Genomic DNA, 14,203 nt, shown 5'->3' on the forward strand with positions numbered 1-14,203 from the left:
ACGGTTTTCTCCAAGGTCATTCAAAACAAAAGGGGAGAGAAAGAGGAAAGAGTTGTTTCCTCTAAATAAACAGAAACGATGGCACAAAAAGTAAATGTCTAATCTGACGACAAAAAACGTCTGCTGAAAATGTGTGAAAGGATTTCTAACAGCCTGAATGTGAGAGCCTCCATTTGCCTTCAAACAGAAGCTGTAAAGGCAGAACACATGTTCAGTTTGATCCGAATAACTTGATCTGGACACTCATGGAGACTAGGGTTGAACTTAGTGACTTGTGATTTCAAAGTGCATCCTAGGATGCTTTCATATTCTATTTTTTTTTTAAGTGTCCAAAGTGCTTTACAATATCAGTGCTACAATTCAAAATACATCTGTTAGGTAGGATAGGAGGAGAGAATAAAATATATACATGTATATATATAATTATGATCAAAGGAGCAGTGATGGGTCAGGAATTTTCTGCTACAGTTCCTCGCTTCTCAGAGGAACTTCTGGCTGCTTACTCCATTGCATTCATCCACTCATTGTATAGTTTATCTTTATTGTGAAATGAAATATCTTTGTCTGCTGATCTCTGTTAACCCAGTGCAGGTTGCTTCTGTGTGTCTGCAGCGTGTGATAGCTCTTGATTCATAAAACTGCGTTGCAGTAATTTTCTTTCCCCACTTTAGGCAAGAGTGTAAGCTCACATTGTCAACTTTGTAATGCACAAATTGTACAGCCTCTAAATGATGGCGTAGCTGAAATTATGGTTGTAATTCGTGTACCTGGAGCTGAGTCATATCCTTTACCAGTGCCCTTGACTTGGTTTCATGAGAGATTCAGATTTCTCGCTCAGTAAACAAGATTCTAGTTTCTCTTGGCTAATGTTCATCCTTGTATTGTTTCCTTGTCTCTGCAGCTTCCTATTGTTGAAAAAATAAGGATCATTGCTCAGAAGGTGTATGGAGCTCAGGATATAGAGTTGTCGCCAACTGCACAGTCACAAGTTGATCGGTACACCCGGCAGGTAAGAACACCAGTGAATTATGCAGTCAGGTACCTGATGGAGGAGACTTGGGAAACCTCAGGGTGTGAAAGGTTCTCAGATTGGAGTGTTTAGTCAAGCATTGCTAAAAGGCATGAGCTTACCCATGGTGCTAAACTGTGGAGGTCAGTGTGGATTGTTTTAGATGATTAGATAGAACAGAATGATTTTAACCTTGAAAGCTATCTCCCATGGATATGTGTGCTATTTGGAATAATTCTGAGATTGTTGGTGAAACTCTATACTTTCTATGCAGGGTGGTAATTTTTTTGGTTACTGCCTTGAGTGTGTCAAATGCACATTTGCAAAAGTAGCAGCTAGTGAATGTGTCTGATTTTAGTGTGAGTGGTTTGTTTGTATCTGCAAAAAATGAGTTTGCAAACATACAAAGACCTGTGCACAGCTATGCATATTAGTAACAAAGCTCCCAATATTTGTAAAATATTTTGGTTTCCTTCTGTTCATATTATTTTTCAAGGGGTTATAAATGCTAGAAGGTGAAATAGATCACCATTCATAAAGCATGTGGGCTTTGTACAGTTTGAAAGCAGTTTTAAAACCATGTGGAGTGGTGAATGTATTTTCTGTAATGGGAAAGCTTCTGTGTGTATACATGGCTGGATCCTCTCTGTCAAAGAATAGAAACTATGGGTGATGTGTCACAGAAAAAAATCCTGAGTATACTTCAGCATCCTGATGAGACAGGCAGAAGTATAGCCATCTTCTCTATAATGCAAATCTCCTGAGAATCAATTTGATTTTCTTGATGTAAAATAAGCTTGTCTAGTGTACCTGAAGCAAAATAATCCATGTCTTTATCTTTTCCTACTGTGATTCTCTAATCCATTTTTTTTTTTCAGTCTAAACTTTAGTAGCATTAGGAAATATTTTCACAATGTCATTAAAGGATTGTCATCAGCACTGGGATGCAGAGGCAATTCCCTGCAGTGCTGCCGCTCCTCCTGGCCTTGTGAATTGTATCCCTGTTTGTCAAGGAACTGAGCAGAAGAGAGGAAGGTGCCTGGAGGTTAATTGATAACCTGGGAGACAAACAGTGTGTGTGGGGAGCTGCTGTGAGGTCCTTTTCCTGATTTTCTCCCACTTTTTGAGTAACTACTGCACTGTCATTAGTGAAGTTGATGCCATCACCTCATGCAGTTTTTGTCTTGATTAAAACAAAGCAAAGCATCATGGGACATTTGTGTTTACCCCTAAGAAGATATTAATACCCTTTGAGAGTTTTGGACTATGAATCCTGGTCTCACGTAGGTATCTAACTGGGCCATTAGAGCCCAGAGGGAAGTGCTGTACGTGGAGTTCTAGTGAGCTGGTGTAGGTTGCTTGTTCAGTGTGGTGCCCATTGTGTACACTCTCTAAAAATACACACTCTAGCCATTTTATAGGCAACTTTTGCACCTAACTCTAGGTTGAGAACCCACTCAAGAAGCTGGATAGTGCTGCAGTCAAGTCTCTGGAGACAAAGGTTTGAACTAAGAGAGAATAACATGTGAAATATGGTATTCTGCCTCTTTCTGAAATATTCGCTGGTACGAAACTGAGGTTAAGTATTGCTATATGGATTTTAGGATTTCCAGAAGATACTGATAACAAAGTGAAAATATATTCTGTCTTTACTGCAATCTCAAAAAAAAATTTCTTTTATTTTTTTTCCTTTTTCTGTTAGGGATTTGGAAATCTCCCCATTTGTATGGCAAAGACTCACCTGTCCCTCTCCCATCAGCCTGAGAGGAAGGGCGTTCCCACTGGTTTCATCTTGCCGATTAGTGATGTACGAGCCAGTATTGGAGCTGGATTCATCTACCCTTTGGTTGGAACGGTGAGTGCAGAATATTCAACTCGCTCACTCCCCTTCCTTTGACCCAGCTTGACAGGGAAGTGCATTTCCTGTTTGCTTCTAAAAATAATGTGTAGAACAAGGTGAGTTCTTGTTTGGTTTGTTGTTGTGGTGGTTTTTGTTTTGTTCTTAATAATAATTTTATCCTCAAACTTTTTGCAGCTCTACGTTGATATGGAAAGATAATTAGGAAAATGTAATACCTTATAAGAGCGCTGGCTACAGGGTGTGAGAGAATTACTTGTGTCATTGTTTCTGTTTCTGATGTTTTCAGTTAGTCTAGAATACTTAGGCATCCTAATGGTGCAGAAAAATGAATTTACGTGTCCGTTGCCTTTCCTTATTCAAACTGCAGCCTGTACATATCTGTAGTTACATTATTATATTCCAAATGTTATATCTTTCATCCATCACTACAAAGCATTCTGTGATGTATTTAGATGAAAGGAATTGTGTTAGGAAAAAGTGTGTGATTAAAATGATTGCCTTTCAGCTGATGAGCCTGATCTATTCCCAGTTCTCGTGAACATTTCTGCTGGTTCTGTAAAACTAAGTTATGGTGGGAAGGGATAGACTTCTAACTGCAGAAGCAGTAGCACATTCTTTCTCCTTTTTAGAGGTTTAAACAATGAGGTGCTAAAAAGAGGCTATTGTCATCCTTTCTTCCTACCTGTCCTTAAAAGTACATACTCAGATTAGGAAACTCCTGGTGTTTTCTTCCCTGACATGCCTTACCAAAGTAGCTGAGAAGCCAGTTAGCTCATGCCTTTGCCAGCCACACACATCTCATCCCAAACGGTAGATGAACTGCATCTGGAATTTCATAGCATGAATGATTACTTATGTGTAGCTGATTCGTGGGATGGTGCTAGAGAGGAGATGCAAAAGCCATTGCATTTCCGGAAAGAATACTCTCCCAATGTTATCTCATCTTCCCAGAGCACGGCCTGATTTCCTTGTGTAGCAGTACACTTAGGAAAGGTTGAAAGTTTCTAATCTATTGTTTTGAATTCCCTCTGAAACAATCAAGTGTTTGAAACAAGGAAGGAAGTACTTTCTGACCAGGAGAGTTCCTGGAGTTCAGGAAACTGTGTCACTTTAACTCACTGGACTTCAGGACATGCTTTCCTTTTCATGGTCACATTATGTGCATCTACCAGAAGTGGAGCACAGCTGTGTATTTAAATTGTGTAAGACAAAATTCTAATTACTGGTGACAGAGTAAAATTTGTCAGAAGTTCCAGTATCTCCTTTATGGCCTTGGGTTCAAGAGTGCACTGGAAGATGTGTGTCATAAAGTTGTGAGGAGTGAATGTGAAGAATGGGCAGCAACTACTTCAAATCCACGAGGGAGCTATTCTCTAGTGTGTCAGAGTGAAATGTTCTCAGGTTGAGCTTTCTGAATGAATCACAGTCTGCATGCTTCAACACAAACTAGCTGCAGTTCAGCCTCATAAACCCATAGGAACTGTCCATAGGATGAGTATATCCCAAACAAGTTCAAGGATTATCTCTCATTTTTGTTTTCTGCCTAGAACCCAAAAATACTGTTATTGTGAAGGACATTTTATATATGAGATTTCTTACTGGAGGAGGTTGTGAAAAACACATCCAAGTTAGTTACCCTGACTCTGGTGAGAGTTACTATAGTCGTGGATCTTTTCCCGTATCAGGAACTGGGTAGGCAGTATACTCTTAGTGTTATGTATTCCAAGAGAGTTTGTAGGGCAAAGTACTGTCTAAACATAAGATCCCCATGAGCTAAAAGTCTTAGTAGACAGATGTCAATCATCAGTTGTTTGGAAAATATCGCTAATGCTCAGGAATGTGGGACAGAATACTTCTTGGAACTATCACAATTGCTACAAAACAAAATGAATGAATTAATATGAATGTGTACCTAACATCCTTGCCATACAATTCTTTCTCTAGAGTTCAATTTATGGCAAGAGGTTCAACTTGCTGCCTTTTAGAATTCAGAGTTGTGATCATCGGGAAACAAACTCTCATAATAGACTTGTAACACTAATTTTAAGATCGCTTTTCTATTTCAAGATGTTCAGATTTTCTATGTGCATTGCTATCAGCAATTAAGTCTTAGGGCTAGTGGTACTTTTTAAGTTGTGCAAGAAGGAATACTTTTGATGTCACATTCCAAAACTGAGAGTCCTCCTTTCACAGTTCTCCTACTAATAAAGCTGTCTGAAAATGTCTACAAGAGCAAAGCGAGTATAAAAGGACATGTCCTGAAGGCTTAAAGTGGCTGTAAGTCAGATGCTATGACTAGAGGGATTATAGAAGTCCTGGTGATACCATATGGTGAAAGCATCCAGTCATGACAGTGAATTAGTTTTCTTTATATAGAAAAAAAAATAAATGCTATTGTACAATACATTCATAAAAGTTGCAGTGATAATTCTGATGCTAATTAAAGGTCACACTCCACACTCAAAGCATATTTTTAAACCATGGCAAGCACCTTTCACTCCAACCTGGGAGAACTTAATCAGTGGTAAAGCAGGTCGTTAGAATTCTGCTCCAATTTAATCAAGGAGGGCATTACAAATGAAAGAGACAAGTACTGCCAACAGATAATAAACTATCTGCAGTACCAAGCATTCGTAGTTTGACCTTGTCTTTAGCACATGTAAATTAATTAGATCTGTATTTACCCCAGCACTAATAAGCAACCAATATTTTTTTTTTAAATGAAATAGTTAACATGTTGTCTTCATGTTCTCTAAGCAAAATTTGTTTTGTGTTGTGGTTGGCTCTGATTCCCTTACAGCATCGAAGTCTTTCCAGGAAAAATGAGCTGAGCTTTATCGGAGGAAATCAGCAGTGAAACAAGAGGTGCATTTAATTAACACTGGCACAGCTTTTATCCAAGTTCTCTGCAACCATGACCCAGAGGGCTGCATCACTCTCACAGGTGGACTGTTGACATCATTGCTTGGCTGAACAGAGTGATGGCAGGAAGGCTGCTGGAGTTTATGTAGGAAATCAGTGAGGTCATTCACTAGCAATGCTTGGGTGGAGAATTATTAGATTTTTGTAGTATGTGTGTTTCTCTCCACCCTCACCCAAAGAGTCATTGCAGTTTGGTGCGTTCTCACATTCCAGCCACGTTTCCATTGTTCTTTTTCGCGTGACGTGCAAGAATGCAGGCTGATCGTAGGAGTAAACCTTGTTATCTTTTGCCTTTGTGAAATGACACCACCAAATCACTGGTGTGAGTAATAGAGCTGTGTTTGAATCACAGTGAGATTTTTTTAAATATATACTGCCCTTTCCCAACCATGCACTTTTGTCTACATGGGTTAAAATTACAGGCAAATTCACTTTGAAAATATGTGGAACCTTTGGAGCCACGCCAGCTCCCAAATTCTCACGATGAACTGACATCCTTCAGATATTGACATATCTGAAGAAACGTCAGTCTATTACAGAAATACTCTTTTCCTCCCCATAGAGAATGCAATTCAAGTCTCTAAAACAAGTTCTGAAACTATGTCCTCTGGGAAGGGACTCTTGGGGTGACCCAGTGTGCTTTGAAATAAGTTTATGGGAGTGATAAAGCCCTAATGAGAGCCAGGACTGTCCTGCTAAAATATTACCTAAACATTGTAAGGGGGAAAAGAGCCTGAAAGTAAAAATTTTTATGAATGATTTTTGAAGGAAAATGTTGTTCCCGGTTGAGTGAATTTCTTATTTCATAGTGTTTAAGAGCTTAACAAGTTTTTAGGGTGTCCTTTGAACATAAGCTGGAGTCCAGGCCCGCCTGAAGTGAAATTGCAGTTTCCCAGTGGTGCAAGTTGTCTCCAAACTGTCATTTTGTCACTTCTTTTAGGCTCTCTTATGGGACAACTGAAAAATTGTTGGTGGATTGCCCAGCTCATCCTGACAATCTGTGTAACGTAGGGTGATTTTCCAAAAACATGAATGATAGTGAGATCTATATTTGCCTTGTAAAGCATTTGGCGAACAATGCGATTGTATGTTGTTTACAAAGGAGTAGTGCTCTACTGGTCATTCTGACCTCTCTTCCACAGGCAGTGGAAGCAGGGACAGGTATCCTCCTGGGAAGAGAACAGGGATACTGCCCCGTTGTGTAGGGATGTGGTCAGGAAGGCCAAGACGCTGCTGGAGCTGAATTTGGCAAGGGATGCAAAGAATAATAAGGAGGGCTTCTAGAGGTGTGTCAGCAACCAATGATGTGATCTAAGATCTGGCCAGGAAGAAGTCATAAGAGTAATTGATGGATGTAGTTGCAGGAGAGCAGAACATGTGTTGCTGATGACTAAGGCTTTTTAAAATTGAGGAGAAAAAGAGTAGAGTTTACCGAGTTTGAAAAATTTATTGTCATCTCTGAAACTTTTGAAAGTACATAGAAAATAATTTATTTAAGTGATAATTCAGAAATTTCCATACACTCTGAGCATATGCTGTTTAGTTCAACTACTTCAAACTGATGTGGATAAGCCACTGTATGTTGGAAATACAAAATAAATATACTTTGCTTCAGATCACTGCAACTCCCTGCTGTAGCTGTGACATGGACATGTGGTAAAATACCCTCTTACATCCCCAGAAAAACCCCCAACCCAACAGCGTCTCTTCCTCCTCTTACATTTAGAAATATCTTAACAGATAATGGAGGCAAAACACTTAGATTGTGTGTAGTTCATGCTGTATCGCTTGACTCATCTGTTTGCTAGTAAGCAATATTTAACCTACATTATAATGTAGTACAATGTATTGCCTTTTCTGAATGAAAGACCAGGTCCCATTACTGGTTGTATTGGCAAAGTTAATTTACAGGTTGTTACAGCTTCCTTCCACCTAGCCTTAAGTTCCTCAAGGGCCAGCACTTGTAGTTAGCAGAAGTAAAGGAATGATTTTATTCGTTTTCTGTTGAGAAGAAAAAAAAAAGAATTTATGTAGGCATGTGTGTTACTTCAGCAGACTGAATAGTTGGAGGAGGACTTGTTGTCCTGGGACAGGATTATACAACAAACAATTATACAAAACAATTATACAACATATCAGAGAAGAAAATAGACCCTGTGGTTTCATAAGCTCTTTAATGTTTCGATTTTTCTCAATACAACCTCCTATACAATTTAAGTATGACTATTGTAAAATTAGTTCTTTGTATTCAGTGTCCATATTATGTATTTTCCCATTTTACCATAATTTAATCCTTGTCAGAGAAGATTTTTTTCATGCAAATATTTAAATTTGGGTCTAAACACTTGAAAATGAACTTTTTAATGACAAAAATGAACCTAATCTATTTCTTTTGTCAGTCAGGTTTCCTTGGTTGCCTTTTCCAAATATATTTTTATTAAAGACATCCACAGAAATGTAACATTACGTTCAAGCTCTTAAATAATAAATGTGTGCCACTGTTAACTTAAAATAGCTTAAAACAGGTGCTTATTTACAAGTACAGTTACTTCACTTTAGTGAGTGATACCCTGAATACGCATTTTGATAGCCTTCCGTCCCTTGCAGGGGGAATTTTGCCTTGCCTCCTTTGCTTTGCATGTGAAGAGGCAGAGGACGTGGTCAGCCATGCTGTCCCCATAGAAGCTATGGTAGGTCAGAGCTGCTGCAGAGGAATTTCCTGATCTGGTATGCCCAGATCACAAGCGGTTTAGCATGTGTTTTCAGTTAAGATTAGCTGACTTGACACATCAGCTTAGGCAGTATGGATTCATTGATCGGGCTAGTGCCTGGCTAGTGTGGACAAGTTTAAGCAATGCTGGAACAAAGATAACTCATTATGCTCTGAAAGAGTTTTCTTCTCTGTGGTGGTTAGTGTCTTGACCTCATCAGACCTGTGAAATTGTATGTAATGAACTCCGCGCAGCTGTCTTAGGGTTGCAAATAACCATTAGTGTAGGCAAATGAAATGAGAATCACCTGTAGCACATGTGCAGCCAAAGGGGGCACCTCTGTGAAACTGTAGTTTGCTCAAGGCCTTCAGAGAGTCTGGGAGTCATTAAGACCCTTGCTGTCTGTTCCAGTAAGACCTAACCCTGAGCATGGTTATGCTTTCTATCTGTTTCATTCCCTTGTCTCTGATTTACAGTCTGTGATCCCAGACAAGAATGAATGTAACTGCATCAGTTAAGAAAGGAAAAAATCAAGAGTCTGATGTGGAGATAAGGGCTCTTTGAATGATGTACATTATCCTATTTGCATGGGGCTTGCTATTAAGGAGACATACCAGTTGAAAGCAGGAAGTGCAATTTGGACAGAAGCCAGCAGCAATTTTGGCCCACTGCCCTTAGATTTTACACATGACTTCAGACATTAAATAAGGACTTTGCAGTGGGGACGTGTGCACGTGTGCATTTGAGCAGTTAGTCAATGCCTGCTGGGTGTTCTCCAGGCCAAAGAGGGAAGTGGGTGGCTGAACCGTGCAGCTCATGGCAGCCTCTCCATGGTGCGGCAGCACTGCCTGCCCACCCCAGTCCTCCCCTGCAGCTTTGGCTGTGCTGGTTTAGCATCCCTGTTGTGTACTCGTGCCAGTTCAGAGCAAGTGAACAGGTTTGATTAAGAGCTCATTCACAGTATCACAGTATCACAGAATGTTTGGGATTGGAAGGGACCTCAAAAGATCATCTAGTCCAATCCCCCTGCTGGAGCAGGAACGCCTAGGTGAGGTCGCACAGGAACATGTCCAGGCGGGTTTTGAATGTCTCCAGAGGAGACTCCACAACCTCCCTGGGCAGCCTGTTCCAGTGCTCTGTCACCCTTACTGAGAAGAAGTTTCTTCTCAAATTTAAGTGGAACCTCTTGTGTTCCAGCTTGATCCCATTATCCCTTGTCCTATCATTGTTTGCCACTGAGAAGAGCCTGGCTCCATCCTCATGGCACTCACCCTTTATATATTTATAAACATTAATAAGGTCCCCCCTTAGTCTCCTCTTCTCCAAACTAAAGAGACCCAGCTGCCTCAGCCTTTCTTCATAAGGGAGGTGCTCCACTCCCTTAATCATCTTCATTGCCCTACGCTGGACCCTCTCCAGCAGTTCCCTGTCCTTCTTGAACTGAGGGGCCCACAACTGGACACAATATTCCAGATGTGGTCTCACCAGGGCAGAGTAGAGGGGAAGGAGGACCTCTCTCGATCTACTAACCACCCCCCTTCTAATACACCCCAGGATGCCATTGGCCTTCCTGGCCACAAGGGCACAGTGCTGGCTCATGGTCATCCTGTTGTCCACCAGGACCCCCAGGTCCCTTTCCCCTACACTGCTCTCTAATATGTAATTTCCCAACCTATACTGGAACCTGGGGTTGTTCCTACCCAGATGCAGGACTCTACACTTTCCCTTGTTAAATTTCATTAGGTTATTCCCCGCCCAACTCTCCAGCCTGTCCAGGTCCCGCTGGATGGCAGCACAGCCTTCTGGCGTGTCAGCCACTCCTCCCAGCTTAGTGTCATCAGCAAACTTGCTGATGGTACACTCAATTCCCTCATCCAAATCGTTAATGAATATATTGAATAATATTGGCCCCAGCACTGACCCCTGAGGCACTCCACTAGATACTGGCCTCCAACTAGACTCCGCACCATTGACTACCACTCTCTGGCTTCTCTCCCTAAGCCAGTTTGCAACCCACCTCACTACTCTATTGCCTAGACCACACCTCCTCAACTTAGCTGTGAGGATGCTGTGGGAGACTGTGTCAAAGGCTTTACTGAAGTCAAGGTAGACCACATCCACCGCTCTGCCATCATCCATCCACCTTGTTACATTCTCATAAAAGGCTATGAGGTTGGTCAGGCATGACCTACCCTTGGTAAAGCCATGCTGACTACCCCTAATAACCCTCACCTCTGTCCCTGGGAAAGTAATGGAACAGCTTGTCCTTGGTGCCATCTCAAGGCATATCAAGGATAAGAGGGTTAATCAGCCTTGTATATGTGCACTCTGATCAAATGCGATGAGCTCAAGAATCAGTTTATGAAATGTCTTGAAACAGTGGTGTTAAGGGTTTGTATTTTGGTTATGCTATATATACAGAAGTACAGACCTGAGCATTAGAGAGGGCAGACAGGTATCTAGTTCTCCCATTCATGATATTCTGGAAGTACTGCTAGTACTGCTGCATGAAGAGGCTGGTGCTGCCAGACTCAGGGTTCACTGAGTGACAACCAATGATAGGACAAGGGGTAATGGCTACAAACTGGAACACAAAACGTTCCACTTAAATTTGAGAAGAAACTTCTTTTCAGTGAGGGTGACAGAACACTGGAACAGGCTGCCCAGGGAGGTTGTGGAGTCTCCTACTCTAGAGGCATTCAGAACCTGCCTGGACACATTCCTGGGTAACCTCATCTAGGTGTTCCTGCTCTGGCAGGGTGATTGGACTAGATGATCTTTCAAGGTCCCATCCAATCCCTAACATTCTGTGATTCTGTGTGAGTCTGATGGCTTCGAGGTGGGGTGGGTATTGCTGCTGCCTGTCTTCATTCAGCTGGGTAGCAGCACCCATGGTCTGTCACTTCCAGCTTTCTGCCATTCCTCTCTATGGGGATGAAATGAAATGATGTTTCATGCTCCCTGTTTTTGTTTGTTCAGCCTGATAAGCTTCTTCAGCTGAAGAAATCGCAGTTTCTGAAATGGTGCCTTGTGGTCCAGATTGGAAATTTAGAGATTCAACCAACCATTTACAAACAATTGTTACCTTTTAAAATTCCTGTCTATATTTTTCAAATGTTCATTTGCAGATTTTGAAAAGTATTGATTCCTTGGTAAGCAGCAAAAAACTGTACAGTTTGGGTCAAATAACTGGAATTCTTCCAGACTGTCCAGTGAGACAAACCATCTAGCAGATGTAAATAGCTGTATGTTTGAGTTTGGTAGCTTGCTGTTATTGCACTCTTAAAGTGATTTAAGGCTAATAGCAGGAACCTGGCTGGAGGCTGCAAGTCTGTGACTGAACAATTTTATTGAGTTCCGGATAAATAAGGTGAAAGATGTTTTGAATTTAATAATGTCCCCATCAACTTGCTTGCTTTCAATAAATTGTGAAATATATAATAGGATGATTAGTGTGCTAATTAACATTAAAGAGGAATGAATATTTTTGCCTACTGGTCAAGGGATTATCCTTGTTAAAACAGGAAATGGACTCTGATTTCCTGTGTACAAGAGTTTTCTTCATAAACTTCGAAAACTTCAGTCTAAAAATATATTATGCTTTTACATAGCAAAATATATATCTATTATTAGTTAAAACTAGCTTATATATGGAGGGAAGAGCATTTTCCACATGTTTTTATTTTTAAATAGATACATCCTGCACATGCTTCATAAAATAGCATTATTAAGAAATTAGAAACTGAGCGTGGTGACATGGGCTTTATAGAAACTGTAATACTCAAGATTTGTTTAATATCGCTTTGTTTAGTAGTTTGCAAGACAAGCAAAACTTAGATGCAGTTTTTAAAAGAAGGAATCCAGAGATGCAAACAGTAAGGTTCCCTGACAAATCAGGGGCAGGACCATGAAGAAAATTCACCATTTCCTGGCCTGCAATGTTGTTAAATGATTATGTCTAAGAATGTGAAGAATTGGATTTTGGGGTATTTCTATCGGAGTGGGCTGACCTACATTCTGTGGACGACACTGAAAGAAAGTTACGCGTTTAATCTTCCTCTGCCCTACCCACCCACTCAAAAATCCTGAAGTACTTCCTGACATATTCCTCCTTATTTAAGAAAAAAGAAGGTATAAATGCTGGCATACTGTATATCACCATTGGTAAGTGATAATGGGTTTATTTTTAAAAGACCAGACTTTTTCCACTTCTGAAATTGTGAAATGTCATGAATGGGGCATTACCTTTTAACCATAGCTGAAGAGAGGGTTGCATAAAACCACCTTGATAGCCTATAGATCAAGAGACATCTCCCAGGTGAAGTCCATTAAAAAAAGTACTCCTGGTGTGGTACAACAGTGACCCACGGGCTTCTGGAGATGAAATATTTTTGGTACTCAGAGGAACTCATTGATGCTGACTTGTGACCATCTTCTGTGACTGTCTTCTTGTCTGCTCTTCCTGCACACTGGTGAATATCACTTGTCAAAAGATGATTTTGTTCTATTTTTTTGTTAATAGAAGGAAAGCATAAGGCATGTATCCTTGTTTGCTTGAGCAATTTCTGTTTCCTAGGAGAAATAATGTTGCAGTAGTTGACAGGGTTTCCTGTGTCTGGCACTATACCCTGCTATGGACACCCTGTCAGCTGGTCCAGAACAGTGACTTGCCTTTCTCACAACCATTTCTCCATGATGGATATGTCTGCCAGCTTCACCTATCTTTTCTCCCTGCCATTTTCTTCTCATATTTTTGGGGATAAGAGTATATTTAGTTTTACACCAAGATTAAGTCTCTCCGGTTCAATGGATATTCCACACAGCTGTGGGAAAATTCTGTTTAAATGCTTTCTTTTTTACTTTACAAAAGCCAAGACCATTATTTCTTGGCCTGGAGCTGGACTCCTAAGAACAGAGCTTTTCATAGACCTGTAAACAGGTCTATGAAACAGACCTTCAGCTCTGAGCTAACAGTTGGACAGGTAAGGCAAGACATAATTTTATTTCTCCTCACCATTACTGCGGTTACATACAAAGATATATTGGTATGAGGTATCTTACCAACACCAGTAAAGCATCCTGAGTGCTAACTGTGATGCAACAGCTATATTATGGTATATTTTTGTCATAGAGAAAAATTATGCTAACATTATTTAGCTCAACAGCAGTTACAACCACCTGAGCATGGAAAGGCTTGGGCCGCCATGTAGCCCAAGCCATGGTCTGCCTATTTTTTCTGTGCTTGGAAGCTGTATGTTAGTTAGACATTCCCAAACTGAAGCATGAGGTGCTGTGTGAAGATGCACTAGGCTGTGGTGATTCTGTAAAAGTCAATATCAGATGCAGCACTGAAATGGTGGGTTTGCCATGTTGCGGGGCTGTGGGTGGGATCCGTCCTTTCACTTGGGGGTTCCAGCACTGGAAGGCAACGTGCTGGGTCGCAGCACAGTTCGGGATGGCTGCAGGAAACCTGAGTGAGATACAGCACAAGATGTGCAGGGGTTCAATTTTCTAGCAAAACTTGGCTCGTTTGAAATATTTTAAACGTTTAACTCTGTAACTATCCAGGGATGATAATGCCAAGCTGTACCAAGGCTTGATGCTTGACAACAAGGCTGTCAAACTCATTTTCACCAGGGGCCACATCAGCCTCACAGTTGCCTTCAAAGGGCCAAATGTAATTTTAGGACTGTATAAATC

The 14,203-nt window shown here is 40.8% G+C and overlaps 1 protein-coding gene across 3 annotated transcripts in view; it reads left to right on the top strand.

The window, feature by feature from the left end:
* Nucleotides 1-14,203, top strand: part of MTHFD1L (methylenetetrahydrofolate dehydrogenase (NADP+ dependent) 1 like) — a 154,560-nt gene that overhangs the window by 101,923 nt on the left and 38,434 nt on the right. For all 3 annotated transcript variants that reach the window (XM_082049792.1, XM_082049794.1, XM_082049793.1), the window contains 2 exons: nucleotides 902-1,009; nucleotides 2,712-2,864. In XM_082049792.1, coding sequence (XP_081905918.1) covers nucleotides 902-1,009; nucleotides 2,712-2,864 — 261 coding nt within the window. The remainder of the gene's footprint in view (nucleotides 1-901; nucleotides 1,010-2,711; nucleotides 2,865-14,203) is intronic.

This window comes from Streptopelia decaocto (assembly GCF_964273445.1).
Source record: "Streptopelia decaocto genome assembly, chromosome: 3".
Classification (NCBI taxonomy): Eukaryota; Metazoa; Chordata; class Aves; order Columbiformes; family Columbidae; genus Streptopelia; species Streptopelia decaocto.